Raw genomic sequence first — 16,306 nt, 5'->3', positions numbered from 1 at the left:
GAAACGTCAATTTCACGAACTCGCGGAAAGGTTGCTATATACGGCGGAAAAAGTCCTATTAATGGACAGCATTCTTGAGACAATAATTTGAGGATGTTGCGATCACTCTCAACGTAGGGAGGACCTGCATCACGTCCCTCCTTCCGTCATCCATTCATCCGAGCGCCACCAACAGGTCGGGTCACACGAAACAACAAGATCTTACTATGAGACAGGTATTCAAGCAGGACGGTTGACTGGTGCAAGACCAGCTGAATTCAATGATCAAGTACATTGTTGCATCATCGCACGGTGATCTAGAATATTTCAAGATTCAAGCAATGGCGGCTTCGAAAAGACTATCTGTCAAGGCATCCATCTGACATAGCACATGGCCCTGAAGCTACAAAGAAGTTCTTCCTTTCTGTTGCCAAGCTAGGAGTCTAACATTCTGGCCTTGTGCGCTTTCCATCGCCGTTTACCAGCATTCTTCGTCTTGAAAAGAGTTCTTTGCAAGACCTTCCAATTGTTCATTCAGTCAGCAAAGATTACTCGCCGTCTGAATTCTTTTTTTTAACCTCTGCGTCAAGGTGACTTCAAGGAGATATGTAGTTTTTATATTCTTCGGCTGCTTCAGAAGTCAAGAAAGTATCTTGTTCAAATCCTAGCGTGTCTGGCCAATTGAACGCTGCGTCTTCGTGGGGTTGAAAATTGTCCAAGAGTAGAGGATGATGGACAGATGGTTGCTGCTGACGGGTTTCCACCGGAACAGATGACAATGACTCTATAGTCTGGCGTAGACACACGGTAGCCCGGCGCTTCCTGGTGGGGGTGCTAACGTTGTTGTTTGCACTCTCAGCAACTGATCGCTTACCTCGCGACGACGTTGTTTGAGGCAATATGTTTGTAGGACCCGTAGCAGACTGTGATGGTTGGTGGCCGAACGGGTTAAGCCTAGCACGCTCTTCTCCCATGCTCTGATGTTGATTTGTCGAGACAGTAGCAATGTTAAAGCTTCGAAAATTCGGCAACCTATTGGTCTTGGCTTGCGTCTGCGCAGCAAGCTGTTTCAGAGTCTCATCAGAAGGATGTTTGTCTGGCACAGCTGCATATGGGGATACCTTCAAAAACCAGTGCTTCTCTTCGTTGGTCAGACGATTCCACCAGTTTTGAAAGGTCTTGTTGCGGCCCAATACCGACCAGATTCTCGCCACGTATCTGTCAATGCACAACTGATTCATCACCTGAGTCGCGAATACCTTATACTTCGCCAGCAGAAGCGCAACAAAGTAGACTCGTTGGGCGAAAGTGAACGTGACATCAAATGCATGGCACTGCGCAAGATCTGGCGAGCGATTGAACGCAAGGCCAACAACTCCTCGCAAGTGAATGTTGATCGCGGAATTCACCACGAGGTGTGAAATGGCCTCAATATCTGTTGGGTTGCTCCACTCGCCACCAGAGCGAAACCTTTGCGCCTCGTCAGGATTTGTAACCATATCCCACACGTCGCTAGTATCCACCAAAGCGTTGTAGATGGTTCCCACGTAGCTGAACAAGGCAGGGACAGACTGAGGCACACCGTAATCACCTGTCGACGGGAACCAAATCGGCTGGTGGAGATATGCAGCTACTGATTTACCGTTCTGGAACTGCGGTCTACCAAAACGGGGCAGCTGTCCCATCTGCTGTAGCATCTGGGGAGGCGATGATCCCAGCTTCGGCAGCATCTGAATAGGTGGAAGTTGCCTGGCTGACAACATCTGAGTGGGCAAGGCTTCAGTGTCGTAACCCACCTCCGTAACATTGGTTCTTCCATCTGTTCGTGTTGCTTTGTGAGTGAGAGACGTGTGCGCGGCGAATGGGTTGTGAAGTTGCTGGACGTTGCGCTGATTGGGAGATAACATCGATTGAGTGTACTGATTGATTTCAATCTTTTGCAAATTCTGTTCGCCTGTTCGATATGAGGAACGGATATCCGTTTCGGTAAGCGGTGGAAAACTTTGAGGAGATAGGACGCGTCTCGGAATCGTACCGAACAACATCTGATTCGAAGTCTACGTTTCCATCAACATACAACACTGGTTTTCTTCTCGAAGTCACTCACATAAGCAGTACCATATGGCTGGAACAAGCTAGATACCATCGCTTGTTGGGTCGCAGCGTTGCCCGTAGACTGGCTTCTGCTATGCATACGCCGACGAAGTTCTGGGTTTTGGCCATACTGTAGTACGTGAGCAACCGTATTCCAGCTGGTTCAGCCTTACTGCTCACGATTGACTGCGATTGTGGTAGAACGTTGTTTCGAAGGTCTGCTATCGTTCCGTTTTCGAGATTCCTTGCAGTTGCCGTCGGCATATTGAAGACATGATCCAATGATCGTTGGTCTACATATATATCGTACTCGTCCGTCGGCGGCGTGTCCACCAAGTCAGAAAAGTCAAAGTCTTCCGGCGAGCGCAGGCCAATGAATTCGGGAGCGAGCATTCCAAAGATTCCGGTGGTTGAGTTTGCCGATGTCTGTGTGCCTCGTAGGTTGTTTATCCTTGACCTGGTAGTTGAGTTGACCGTATATAGATATAGGAGATGCACAAAGTTTGACAAAGTCGGGATACAATATATCGCACCAGATCTGCCAAGACAACAAGGGAGTGAAAGGCTATCGGCCTCCGCAATTTCAAGCTATCCCAACTCGTTCGAAAATGGTAGAAGTCAGAAAGACAAGGTAATCCAGCGAGGAAAGGTATGATAACTTCCAGAGTTACATCTTTGCTACTACGGTTTTCAGCGGTTTTGTAGTGGCCAAATCACTAGCTCTTTATATCATCTGTTCGCATGGTTTAAACACCATGAACTATTCACAGTTCCTTGTTGATAAGATCCATGGCCTCTTGTGCTCGCCTTCTATGTGTTTTCTTCTTAGCTAGGACGTTCTCGAGGTTAGATCAAAATCGATGAGACGGCTTCTTAAAATAACTGACTGTTCTTAAGATGAAGGTTAAATGACTCGAGTAAACGGCGTATATGATTTGGCTGTGAAAGGCTCTGAGTGGACTACTGAAGCCGGAGGTGTCTGGTATGACGAATTAAGTCAATTTGTAACCCTGTGATACCTGGACACAGTAGTCGTCGAAACACCTTATGATATAATGAGACTTGAGCAGTATGTTTTGTCTAACAAAAACAGCCGATTTCACATTCAATAGCTTCTGTTCAAATAATATAGGTGAGAAATGTACTTCTTTGCATTTCAGAAACATTGGCTGTCTTTTCCTGTTCTGACGGTCTCCTCGTGATTATCTCTTTTGAGGGGCTACCAAATGTATTGGTTTTCGATTTTGATTTCCTACAAGCTGTCAGCACTAAGATTATACTAGCGATCGAGTGGGAAAGTAAGCCCCACTCAGCTACGTTATACGAAGGTACTGCGATAACTGCCCGTAGCGTAGATATAGTAGAAAGGCACGTCCGAGACTGCCCCACCACGGCGCGAATATTTTGTCATAGCTATGGAGGAGAAGTGGGTCGAGTCCACATCGCGGATTGAAATCATAGACTACAGCTAGTCACGACTTGCCGTGGTTGCCTTGGTTGCCTAACAAGCAGGGACCCAACTCGAAACATTGTGTCTTTGCTACCACCGGGTCGTGTGTTGATATTTCCTACCACATGATACCGACCATATAAGATCAGGTCAACGGCTCCCTATAACGAGCTCGAGGTATATCAACGCGCGACCTGGTGGTAGGTATAACTACTCTAACGCGCGAAACCTTGACGAGCATGCGGAAAACTGTGGGTCCACTGCTGTTGTGCGCAATGACATACTTTGACCGCTTCCCATGGTGACACTGGTCTTGAAGCACGTGAGTATTTGGTCAATAACACACTAGCTTCGGGAGATGTTGTGTGGCAAAAGTGAAGCTAAACCTGCGATAGAGGAAACACCCCTATATAAATCCTCTTTGACATTGCTTAATCACAACACAAGATTGAGGTCCAATTGAGTATTATATAGACAGATGTTTGAGATTAAGTGAGTGCGTTCTGTCTGAAATCTTCTAATTCAGCCAATTTGGCGCCTTTCCATTTGAGTAGGAATGCCCGAAACGCAGAAGCTACGACATCTGGACGGACGTTGAAGCGCCTTTGTTCCTGCACCCGCTACCAGAGATATACTCGACGATAGGGCTATTTGGGTTGCACCCTGGCGAACCGGAAACTTCGAAAAGAAATGTTACTATGCTGAACTTGGCGAACATGATATGTGATAGAGCTTGGCTTACCAAAACTTTCCAAATAGGGACCAGTATTGTAGAAGAAAGCGCCAGTCTTGCCGTCAAGTTCATAGCATCTAAAGGCAACGGGAGCGGCATGGTATAGAATGTTTCTATCATTCTGGCTATAAAGATAAGTCAGGCAGAGTCTCCAAGATGCAAAAGACTCTCTTACCAATCATCAAGAGTCGCGTACTGATTCAACTTAGGTGTGGCTCTAGTAAGCAAGCTGCGACCCTGGCCCGATTCGGATGGCATGGCCATGGCGCAAGGGAGACTCAAAGCTGCTGCAACGATGGAGAACTTCATGTTGAATAGTTTGAAGCTTGTGTGTAGTGATGTGATGTGGTGTAGGATAGCAAAAGAGAACCTGAGGCAAAGCGCTGATTTTATACCGCTTGATCCTCGGATGGCTATGCCGTCTTTTGTCATATCCGAGACCTGGGCCCGCTTTGCTATGCGTTGGGTAATGTGCAAACGGAACTGATCTTCTCGTTGTGGTATCCGGCAAAGTAGTGTACATGGCTGGAATATCGCCGGGGTTCCACTAGAAACACGGGAAGAGACCAGCGCAGAATCTAGTTGGATGCAACATCTGTACTAGTCTATGTTATCCACCCCATCAGCTACTGCACTACTGTCTTCACTGTACACTACCTTTATCGGATACCACAGTACGTACTACCTTCCTCAACTGGAACTCATTAGGAGAGAGTTATAACTTCGGCACGCCGGAGCTCATGGGTAGCTTCTGTAACAGGTTCGTATAATTTGACTACATGACTGGTGGTGAGTTGATAAACGGTTAGTTATTGTGCTGACATTGTGTCGAAAGTTCCAAGCTCACTGTTAAGACATGATAAGAGTTGAAGTCTACTAAAAAGGATACTTCAAAAGAATGCAGCAAGGGAGGATAACAAGTTCGACTCAGAGCTCCGCATACAATCATCTACTGTATTTAGTATCTGTGGATTCTGAGACGAATCCACTCAGTTTTGATTGAGATAGCAGGTATTATTTCGAGGTCAAATTATACGAGGATATTATGCAACGTACTGCTCTAGAATTCCTGCACTTTACATCATCGCTAGCAGGGGACGAGTGAGGCTCCACACATACACTAAGCCTATGAGGGATGAAAGACCCAATTTATTCCACTTTTCTCTGCAGACATGAGCTGATCTAGTCAGTTTAATCGAGTTCTCGTTATCTCCAGCGGCTATATTCCCCCTACTAACAACAATTTGAGGAGCTTGAGTTTTACAGTATAATTCTTGGAATGCTTTGGCGAGCTCTGCTAAGGCGTTCTCTTGGACAGACTCCGTTTCGAGACAATACAATTCCAGACCCTTTCACCTTGAGATCTGGAGTTTCCCAGCTACTTCTATCCAGCCGATCAACTTACATATCATAACTTAGCGGAGAAGCCTTCATCAAATTAAACACTTACATATGTCATACGTGGCACACTCGTTAAATACAAGGACAGAGCTCCACGGAAAATGCGAGGTGAAGTGATTGTAAGAAGCAACTGCATCGACATTGATAGTGAAATTAAATTGGGGAGCCAAATGTACAGTAAAGGTTCCAAGAAGGCTTCAAAAGTAAACGCAAGCTACATTAGAACCATCCTCTCGAGACGAAGTTGTGACGCCGCTAAATCAAACGTCGTGCTAGGGTATACAACGCCATGATATGCCTCATACAGACACCAATAAACATGATGTGCCAAACAATACGCCATACGCTATGTGCACCAGAGTCTACAACTGTTGGCCAACATCCCGTAATGCAGCTAAATCTTAGTTCTCGTAGAACGACGAGGACGCTTTGTCGGTCGCACGGCGACTTGAGCCGCGCTCAACTCACCGGTGTCGTCGTCCTCACGAACGCGCTTCATACCATTGGCTTTACTCCTGCCGTTACCTACCTCTGGTGCTTCACACCACCCAGCGACTTTCTCCTCCTTCTCCACAGCGGTAGCGAAGGCGATTCGAGAAGCTTTCTTACCGTTTGAGGCTTTGTTGCTCCTCACGCGCTTGTCGAGCAACCATGGATTTCCGACAACGGCGTGAAGACGCTCACACTTCATGAGGGCCTCACAGGTGTTTTTGGAAATCTGTCGTAAGAGTTAGGAATAATTTCATGGACGAAAGCGGGAACGCAATTACTGTGAGTAATGAAATGAGTGCGTCGAAACGCTCTTGGAAGGAGAAGAACATTGTTTTGTATATTTCTTCGCGCATGTGTCCATCGAAGATAGGCTTGGTCCATCCTATCTGGTGGATTTCGATGGCTAAGGACTGTTACAAAAATCAGTATGAACGAGAGATAGAGAGAACGTCTGTTAGAGGAATACTAACCAGTATTTCCAGAGCGGCAGCCTCGATCTCACATCGCGTATAGAACTTAGCATCGTCTCCCCAGCGATTCTGGTAAGACTTGCTGGTCTCGGTCTCGATGCAGCCAGTATTGTTATATATGGCAACAATGAGCTGTTCATGATATATGTCTTTGGCCTCCTGGGAGTCTGGAATTGTATTGTCTCGAGGCGGAGCCGTCCAAAAAACGCCATCCGGCCCGGGGGTGATCTGAGTCCCCTCATGCTCCTTGAAAACAGCAAGCCCCTGCTTGAGCTTCAGTGTGATGTCTTGTTCTGTGGTTATCACGGTTGCTCGCTGAGTGACTCCGATGCGGGTGACATCAGCCGAGGCGAAACCTGAATCGTAGCCTGTGAGACCAGGTGTCTGATCGTCGTCTTCGTCATCGTACTCAGCATCTAGACTGCTGTCGTACCTCGCATTTCCATCAATGTCGAGGCTGGTTGTAGCTGGCGATTTAGTAACCTGTTGGGGAGTAGGCAAATATGTGATGGCTCCCATGGGCTCCGCCTGAGGATAGTCGGCAAAGTTGAGGTCACCATCGGATTCATTGACAGGTTTATGATTATCACCATGGATGGGCTCGATGCTGGGGTAGATGGAGTTGCCATGCTCGCCGTCGATACCGTAAGAGACGTCGCCTGTGTCCAAGCTGATGAGGCTTACACCAGCAAAATCAGACGTTTGAGAGCTTGGAGGGGTAGCGTAATGTGGAACGTTGAAGTCAAACGGGCCGGGCATGACTAGAAAGCTGTTTAGCGTGCTGAACCTCGAAGGCTCGAAGCCAACAGTACTCACCATATCCTGTAGTGTTGTGATCCATCGCCAATTCACGGCTGGGGGTATTTCGAAGGCCTTCCAGTTCATCCAAAGCAGAGGCGAAGTTGCTACTGTTCCCACAAAAGAGATCCGTGACGCGGGGCGTGAACTCCGAAGCCTCTGGGTTGAGCTGGAGTGGACAACTGACTCGGCTGAAGTCGTGAGCGTCTTCAGGCAGGTCAAAGCCTGATTGAAACTGGCCATAGAAGTCACTACCAGGCTGCAGACCTGAGAAATGAGTGTCGAAAGCGTAGTCAAGGCGAGGCGTCATCTCTCCAAGCGGCATGATGAAGGAGGGCGACTCGGGGCGCAAGGCATACTGCGAAACGTCCACAACTGAATGGCCAAAGAGAGGGCCTGGCTCGCTGATCGGCGAAGCGACGTGGTAGTTGTACCTATTTCCTGGGGTAGAGGGGCGGGACAAGCTGTTGCGCGCCATCTCGATCCGGCGAGAAAGTAGATGCAAAGCTTGAAGTCGAGAATGACAAAGTCAAGTGTCACTGATCGTGATGTTGAAGTGCGTATAGCAGTTGGCTAACCAAAATTGTTACAAGAAATAAGACGTTGGGTTGAAAGGAAAGTTGAACCTAATGACCGAAGCGATTTTGAGAAGTCCTTGTGCGGCTAGTGAGAGCAAGTACTTAAGAAAACACGCCGTGAGCACATATTCGCTCGAAGATGGGGTCGCCATCCAATCAAAGGGCAGCCCTCTCCTTCACTTGATAGTCCCCAGCCTCCATTAAACGGGAAAAGGCTGTGCACAGCCACATGACGATGATAGAACGGTCTGCAGAACCAAATCTGTGGGTCTCATAACGATAAAATCTCGATTTGCAAGAAAGACGCGTGCATGGACCACCGCGATTTCGTGTTGTTGTTATTGATGTCAATGTCCGCAGCCACACCACCTTACAAAGGCGCCTCCACGTTGTGATCGGATGTTGCTGGAAACTATAGACATTGTACGAGTTGGCCGGCCCGGTGAAGTCATCGAGCTTACTCGGTAGATATTCGAATTTGGGTCTGGCAATCTCACAATGGCTTGACAGAGGACCACGAAATGGGTGAGTATGTCAACGGGCAGCGGCCTAGTGTGCAGGTCAGTGGCTTGAATATTGAACCCTTGTGTTTCCCTCTCTTTGAGTCGCCGATAGACCGCACACCAGCAGGGGCTAGGGTATTTTCAAGTATATCGAGGACTAGCTGCTCACTCTCTAGTCAGCCTGATCAACTCAACCAACTCTCACATTCTTCTGAGGGTTCGCAAACGGCACAACCCTACGAAATAGGCATACACCACGATATTTGCTACACTCGGTAATTCGCGAGCGGTCGGGTTCCTCAGGTGTCATTTCGCCGCCTCACACGGCTGACTTTCTCATCGAGCTTGCTGATTTGTTCCAGGGCTTCCGCGGTATGGATTGACGGTGGTATTGACCATAGCACACCGGACATACTAGATCTAGGCGCACCGCACCAAATGAGTCTGCAAGAGCAGCTGACGACGTGACGTCTTCGTACTGAAACTCAGACGCATCACGGAATTTCGCGGTGATGCGTACGCCGCTTACCGCTAGCCCGGGAGTGATGTACCTCTTTGATATGAGTATAGTGAGATGGTCAATGGGGTGTGCTTCTTCGCATACGAACTCATTGGCGGTATGGTCCTGATATCGTAGGAGGTCGGACGAAATGGATTGATTGAGAACATTGGAAAGCCGATATACCCATCAGCCGATCTTTCGCTTCTTTGGTGTGTGTTTATAATTCGCCTTGAGCTGATCGAGCAACCGACTCGACCTATAGCGGTCTATACACATTGATATCAATGGACTCTCAACAATCCTAGGGCTTACTTGCTGACCATGGCCCACATAAAGGCTTTCTGTTGACAAAAGGCAGATCAACCCAAGACGTTTGCCGGGCCTCATCATTTGAACTTTTCCTCTCAAGCATTCAAACTCCAAAGCAATCGTCTACTTGGTTGGTAAGAACGAGCGGACAAGGTCATGACATGTCGTGGCAAACCTGGAGTACTGACAGGGCCACCGATATAGGACAACACCAACACTTATGTTGGTCTCAAAATTTGATGATGGTGGCAGACGATTCCCAGGATGCATGTGCCGAGTATTGGCAAGAGTTTTGTCCTTCATCGATCAGTGTCGGCAAGATGGGCAAACGACCTGGTTGTGCTTCTCCTCCACAGATCTGTTTTACGAGATAGCAGGCTGAAGACAATATGTTGTCATGGCAATTGTTCGTATCTCTCTATGCGGAGGGAGCTATCATCGGTGGTCAGCACCTATGCGACAATACGAACTAGAGTCCGGGTCTGATGGACTCTCAGACAAGGGTCCGCTGTGCACCCCGAGGCTTTGGCTCCTCGCGGTTGATCTTTGATGCTTAATCTTCGTGATCTTAGGATCCCTTTCTTCTCCTTGTTCGGTATGTTTGGATTGAGCCATGACGGACGACGGAACGGCGGCTGAGACAATAATTTGCTTTGCAGGCTCGTATGAGAATCATGCCGCCATGTATGAGAGCAAGACGCGAAGAAGGTGATATTCCATCCACTTCAAAGAAGGTAAGGCGCTGATAGATACGGCTTCGGGAGTCAATGGCCAGCTTGTTGGTCTGAAAGTGGGAGCACAACACGATGAAGAAGCTGCGACATCGAGAGACAACTCAATACCAACCTTTTCTTATCAGCAAGAGATCAAAGTGGTAAGAATGGCAAGAATGCTTGTGAAGATCGAACGACTTTACCTGCTGAATCGCTGTCTTGTGTGGCGGTCCGCAGGCGTGATCGCATGGGCTCCGACTCGGTCTCGGAGATAATGATGCTTGCAGCTGACAAACAAGAGCCTGGATTACATCTCTAGTGTATGCAGAAGATTACAGAGATCAAGAACGATCTTGTAAGGGGCTAAAGAGATGGCAAGCATGGCAACAGAGGACGAAGAAGGTGTGAGGTTGAACACGAGGTGTGATTGGTGCCTGCGCTAATTTGGACGGCCACCTCACATCCTCCTCTCTTGAATCTCACCTGTACTTCCACAACGTTATCGAGCCGTTTGCATACTCGGTCTCCGCTCAGAGCTTCCTCCAGACTTTATCTCCATTCACCATTGCTGAAAACACTCGAGCGGGGTCATTTGTAACAGTTCGTGAGTCGCAGACCGAGATCGGCCATCACGCGACGCGTCGAGTCGCAAGAACACCTTGACGAATCTCATTCAACAAGGGGAACGCGTGTGTTCTAGGACAGGCGACAACGAAACCCGATGCTAGGATCCGAAAATGATGCGTCTTTCTGAGATGAAGTTACAAAGCCCTGTAAGACATACAATCTCTGCGGATCGACTTTGTCCTTCACTCTTCGATGTTCAGACATTATCAGCAATCTCGAAGTTTAGAGTTTTTACGAGACTGGTCTGACGCATTACACTGTCACCAAAAGAGTTGCATTCACGCCTTTTGAAGGCCAAGCGTCTCTCAAACGTTCTTGTCCTCAACCACCAACGACGTATCTGCATGGCTCAGCGCAAGAAACGACACTGTGTCTCCGCGCGCTCGCCCTTTTCTACTACTCTGCAGATTCTGAGTCTTGTACGGCTTCTTTGAAGGCTGACAAGGCACTCTTCTTACGCCGCAGGACACATCGAGGGTGAATTGGATGCTGCTACTTCCAAACGATATGGCGTGCATGTTTGTCTTACACCAAGCAGCTTCATAGAAGTGTTATTTTAAATATGGAGCGGCAGAGTAAAAGAGTTGACCTTCAACGCACATCCGACGTGTTTGACGCACTCAAAGAAGGACGAAGTAGGACCTTGTGGAACCCGATTATCGTACCGATCCCCATTTGGCGGGTGAACAGGTGATGATCTAAGTACTCGTCCTGCGGGTATGTCACATGGTATCCTGATAAGAGGTTCTTGATCTGATACACGTCCACTATTCACTGCCCGCGCCAGTAACCTCTCTAGAAAGAACTACCGGCAAGTATCCAATCACAGCCGCATTCGCGAGAGCTAGGTGGGCTTCAGTAAGAGATGGTCTTGCGTATCTCGGGGACTAAGTTGACGTGTGAATAGGATGGTTGATTCCGAACTCGTGCCTTCGACAACCTGTGAAAGCCTACGCAGTTTGGATTGCGACCTCCGTTCCACAATCTGTACGCAGGGTCCAGTGCTTTGCGGTTCGACTTTCGAATATCCATCATTGCATGAGCCTGGTTTCGTTATGATGTGTTACTGAAGTCGCATCCGACAAAAATCTTGATGCGCAAGTCGCTTTTCCCCCTTGCTGTACGTTGAAGCGCAAGGTCTTACGGGGAACGGCCGTCCAACGGCCTGCAGCCCAGCACGCAGGAAAAAGCGTTTCTTCACCCCAATCTCGAAAGCCCCACTTGTTGTTCATATCGCCATCGACTTTCACAGAAACATACCCTACATGTGACTGACGCGGTGTTTCCACCGCCCCATGTATATATAACGCTCCGCTCGCAATATGCATACAAGCACCCAATAGCATTATCGACCTCAACCACGGCCGCAGTATACCTGGAATCATTCTCTGCAGTGACCAACTCAAACTCAAACCCGTGACAACTAGGTACGGCCGCTCATCATGACCATCTGACATGCGATCCGAACAGGTCTAACGTATGTGTCATAATAAAGATCTCTTTATCCCAAATTTTACTTGCTTGCTTAGCAGGTTTTGATATTAATCCCCAGATCATGTCTTCTTCGCCGCCGCCGCCGCCACCACCAGCTGCGCCGCAAGGCCGCGGATTTACCGGCGACGGCTCTTCATCTACGACAGCGTCAGCTTCGACAGCAACCCCAAGTTCAGAGCCATCTTCTACGCCCTTGGTCCCACCTCCAGTGACTCCCCAAGGGCTCATGCCTACCCGGCCAGTCAACATTGTCCCAGCGTCAGTTCCAGCGCCACACCCAGCTTCGAGTTCAAGACCGTCTATTACACCGTTGGTTCCGCCTCCAGCGATTCCTCAAGGACTCATGCCTACCCGTCCAGTCATCATTGTCCCGACGTCAGTCACAGCTTCAAATTCAGGGCCAACTCCCATAGTTCAACAAGGTTCCAAAGCCACTCGAAATTCCAAGACCACAACTCCATATTTCTTGGACACATCGTATCCAACTCGGCCCAATGCTGGTGGATTACACTTTTCTAGCCTGCAGGAAGCCCAGAAAGCATGTGACCGGGTTATGTGGCGCGGACCTGCGGACGATACCACTGTCCCACAAACCGACGCTGATTGCCAGAAACACGTGCGACAGCTTGTGGAGGCTTTCAAGAGTGTTGATGATGCGAGGGACAGAAAGACTGGCTGCTACATACGTCGCTTCCTGAAGGCGGGTAGTAGTTCTAACACTGGATTTTATCCGGATTGGACCATCGAAGTCTGTGCTTGGATGATTCTCGTAAGTACAATGGCAAGCATGAGAATTTTGTTGACCATGTAGTTAAACAAAGTTTAGGGTGAGGCTTTGAAAATCTACATCAATGGTTTCAACGGTCCTGTCTTTGATAAGGAATTGCTGTCGCATTTCGAGCAGTCCAGAGAGATGACCTTCCAGGATCGCATCCAGACGATTTGTAACGTTCTCAAGGTATGTTCAATGCTCGATTATGTACCGAAACTTTACTCATACTATGGGCAGACCACCAAGAACATAGCCGTTACCCTCCTCAAGGTATGCTGTTGGCCGGACGGTTCGCATATCAATGCTAACGTTTCCAGGGCGAGAAAATCCTCACTCTAGTCGGCTCACCGCAAAAGCTCTTGCATGCCGCTGAAACCAACGCCAAGTCGAATGCGAATCGCAATGAGTGGGTCAAGATTGGCCGTAAAGCCGATCCGAATTACAAGGAGGGAACAACCACCAAGCGAAGGAAGAGAAACACTACCTCCGCTTCTGGCGAGAATGCTCCTTCGGCCACTCTACCCCTTTCGGCGGATTACATTGCTGCTCAAGAGCTCTCCGAAGTCGATAGCCAGATGGGTAATACAATATCCTCCGAGCCAGCCGACGTCAATTCTCCAGATCAGGGCGAAGACGTGGAGAAGAAGGCTGACAACAATGACAGCGGCCATGACGAGACTCAGGAAACAAGGGGCAGGGACGTAATCGACAGTGACGGTGGTAGAGACACAGATCGGTACATGCTGCCACTAAGCCTCCTCGCTTCCACATCTATGCTAATACCTAATAGTTCTAACGACCACGGCATGGATGTACAACAGACAGAAGATGGAGATGCCGATCAGATTATGGAGGATGTGATGGCTTCTTCTCCGCGACAGGCCGGCAGCGTTCAAGTATCTTCACTTCCGGCTCGAAACGACACACTTGCTACCAACGAGACGTCGATGGAGGTTCAAGTTGCTCAGACTTCCAACACTGCGGCTTCTGCTTCAACCTCTGCGAACATACATGTGACCGAGGATCTGCGTACGCCACCCGTTCTTGATGCTGCAGCCGCGCTGATCTATCTGTCCAGGAACGGAGGTTAGTGGCGCTGCGACTATGGGAGGTTTGAAATTAGAGCTTCCCTTTCGCACCAACGGTCAGGGACAGTAGCATCGCAGGAACGATGCTCTTAAGGCGTACCAGCGGCGTCTGGACTATACCGGAGCTTCTCTCTTGCTTTCCCTACACGAGGTGCTAGATTGCGACATATGATGCACCATGACGCATAGCGAAGTGTATATTTGCGTCACCACTCTACTCTCATTTATTCGGCAATGAATTCGTGTATGGCGCGAGTAATGACTTCTCGACGTTGGATTTTGGCAGGACATCCGCGATTCTTTTCTAGCGTGTGCTATTTCTTTACTGGTTTGGGACAGGGTTGGATCTGTTTGCGCGACTCATTGAATTCATGTTTACTTTGGATGTGACGCCTGCTTGGACACGACCATATCTTCGCATGGAACGGAGGCACCATGGCCGTCATTTGAGATTTAATCACTGTATCATACTTGAGCAAAAGAGCGATAGTCATGTCAACGGTGATCGCAACCCTCCACGCCAGATGTTTGTACAAAGAGCAACTAGAGGGCCCCAAGACCCATCTTCTGCAGCACATTGGCTAGGTCGACCTCGACAATCTTGTCCCAGCCCCTCTCAGGACCCCACGTTATGCGCTTCTGATTTAACGACGTCTCCTCCAACAAGCCCTTTAGCAGCGGGCTCGACTTTGAGACGCTGGGATAGGCGTCGAACTCGACCTCGTGTATCGAAGGCACCTGGGTGAACAAGCTTCTCAGCAAGCTCACGCAAAATTCGGTGAAGAAGTCGGCGGCAACCCTAAAGCCCTCGAAGACGTCGCTCGACGCAGGGTCAATCTCGACGAAGATCTTGAGCTTGTAAACCTTGGTCGCCGCTGGGAGCCCAAGACGCTTGTCCACTACCCATGCCTTCGGTGGCCTATTGAAGCCCGGACCGAGGCGTAACTCCAGTCTCGTTATGAGAGCACGGTGCCTACGAGGTAGCCATGCGAGTAGCGGGTATTTCTTGTTGATGTAGCTGCCGTGGATAGGGAACAATCGAAACGTGTTCGCGCCGTAAAAGACCCGCGAGGCCTCGTCGTGCATACGGCGGCTCACGCGGAGTAGGCGGAGGTGTGGGGCAATGGTGCGAGAATTTGTCGGGTCGAGATCTATCGTCTTGGGGAAGATGAGACAGAGCTCGTACACACGCAGGCGCAGTTCGGAAGGCAGGTCGAAGAAGCGGAAAGGCTGCGTGTCAACATCAGACTTCGTGGCGGCCACATCGTTCATGCCCATCGTCTCCATCTGCGCGACGAGGGCATCAATGTCCATGGCCTTGCGTCTCATCGTGTCAGAGTTTTGTGCAATCGCTGAAGCGCGCTCGCCGTCGCCTCAGGGCTTTCTATGCATCCATCGCGTGAGAAGTGGTTGATTGAGTATGAGAGAGTGTATGTGGTATGGAATGTCTCGGAGCTACGGGACCACCAGCCCATTCGATGGGGGCAGGCGGTTCTTGGGAGCAGCGATGTACGATCTCCCCAGCGCTTTCAACTTCAGGATATGGAGGCGTAAATCTGACGTCAAATTTCAGGCTGGGTGAACTTTCTAATTTTTGAAGCGCGAGCGGCGAAGAGACTTTAAGCACAATGTTTAGTCAGCTCTTAGCTGAATACTGGTTCGTGCTCATTCCTGTGGAGCACGTATCCAATTGGAATTGCGTCGGCGTAGTGCCGCCTCTTGCGGCCAAGTGTCAAAGCCGGAGCTGCGGCAAAGTTTTAGAACGTTGAGACAACTACACACAATCTTAGCAAGAAACTCATCAACCTTGAACCTTTCCTGTATACGCCTAGCTGGCCTTATGTATTGCGTATAGTCCTGTCGGTTTTTTACACAGCTATAATGAACATGATGCGGCTTCATGCCTTACAGCGAGCCGTCAGCTCCTCTGCCTGACACCCTCGTGGGCCATTGTGCGTTCATGATGCCGTCGTCCTCGCAACTGAAACCGCTTCGCCGTAGTAGTCGTACTTGTGCCCTGTCTTTGGCAACAGTAGATGGTGAATCCAAGGGCCGAATTCCGCATCCGCACACCTTTGAACAAGGCGCTGGACGAGACTTTCGTTATGCTCGAATCATGTAGTCTGTCTATTGCCGCTGCAAGCGCAGCTCGATGGATTTGAGGACAATGATGTAGGAGCGTATGAAGGTGCATGAATGTTTTAAACGCCGGGTCAGCATGTGTCTGGCAACCTGGTGCTCAAACAATTGACTGGGCAGGTAAGTATCATGAAATCGTATGAATCAAAAACTTACAGCGGATC

At 49.1% G+C, this 16,306-nt stretch overlaps 5 protein-coding genes across 5 annotated transcripts; 1 reads left to right on the top strand and 4 right to left on the bottom strand.

Moving 5' to 3' along the window:
- Positions 1–575: 575 nt before the first annotated feature.
- P153DRAFT_361168 (uncharacterized protein) lies at positions 576–2,337 on the bottom strand (the record flags this gene model as incomplete). The annotated part of the gene is made up of 3 exons (XM_033666968.1): positions 576–2,036; positions 2,087–2,203; positions 2,254–2,337. The coding sequence occupies 3 exons, from the start codon at positions 2,335–2,337 to the stop codon at positions 576–578; spliced, it is 1,662 nt and encodes a 553-aa protein (XP_033518851.1).
- A 1,693-nt stretch (positions 2,338–4,030) lies between these two features.
- Positions 4,031–4,774, bottom strand: P153DRAFT_370881 (uncharacterized protein). The gene is made up of 3 exons (XM_033669131.1): positions 4,432–4,774; positions 4,266–4,381; positions 4,031–4,201 (listed from the first exon to the last, which is right to left on the bottom strand). Exons 1-3 carry the CDS (start codon positions 4,563–4,565, stop codon positions 4,098–4,100), a joined length of 354 nt encoding a protein of 117 aa, XP_033518850.1. The 5' UTR covers positions 4,566–4,774; the 3' UTR covers positions 4,031–4,097.
- A 1,226-nt stretch (positions 4,775–6,000) lies between these two features.
- On the bottom strand, positions 6,001–8,294 carry P153DRAFT_132328 (uncharacterized protein). Its single transcript, XM_033662052.1, has 4 exons — positions 7,436–8,294; positions 6,620–7,380; positions 6,428–6,559; positions 6,001–6,375 (listed from the first exon to the last, which is right to left on the bottom strand). The coding sequence occupies exons 1-4, from the start codon at positions 7,893–7,895 to the stop codon at positions 6,052–6,054; spliced, it is 1,677 nt and encodes a 558-aa protein (XP_033518849.1). The 5' UTR covers positions 7,896–8,294; the 3' UTR covers positions 6,001–6,051.
- Positions 8,295–12,204: 3,910 nt separating this feature from the next.
- Positions 12,205–14,073, top strand: P153DRAFT_390499 (uncharacterized protein; the record flags this gene model as incomplete). The annotated part of the gene is made up of 6 exons (XM_033670938.1): positions 12,205–12,912; positions 12,970–13,101; positions 13,153–13,185; positions 13,233–13,651; positions 13,706–13,944; positions 13,994–14,073. The coding sequence occupies 6 exons, from the start codon at positions 12,205–12,207 to the stop codon at positions 14,071–14,073; spliced, it is 1,611 nt and encodes a 536-aa protein (XP_033518848.1).
- A 473-nt stretch (positions 14,074–14,546) lies between these two features.
- On the bottom strand, positions 14,547–15,275 carry P153DRAFT_302356 (uncharacterized protein; the record flags this gene model as incomplete). Its single annotated transcript, XM_033664446.1, has 1 exon — positions 14,547–15,275. One exon carries the CDS (start codon positions 15,273–15,275, stop codon positions 14,547–14,549), a length of 729 nt encoding a protein of 242 aa, XP_033518847.1.
- Positions 15,276–16,306: the final 1,031 nt, after the last annotated feature.

Source organism: Dothidotthia symphoricarpi (genome assembly GCF_010015815.1).
Source record: "Dothidotthia symphoricarpi CBS 119687 unplaced genomic scaffold P153scaffold_23, whole genome shotgun sequence".
NCBI classification, from domain to species: domain Eukaryota; kingdom Fungi; phylum Ascomycota; class Dothideomycetes; order Pleosporales; family Dothidotthiaceae; genus Dothidotthia; species Dothidotthia symphoricarpi.
The sequence above is the reverse complement of the archived record's forward strand: the minus strand, read 5'-3'. Positions and strand labels throughout refer to the sequence as shown.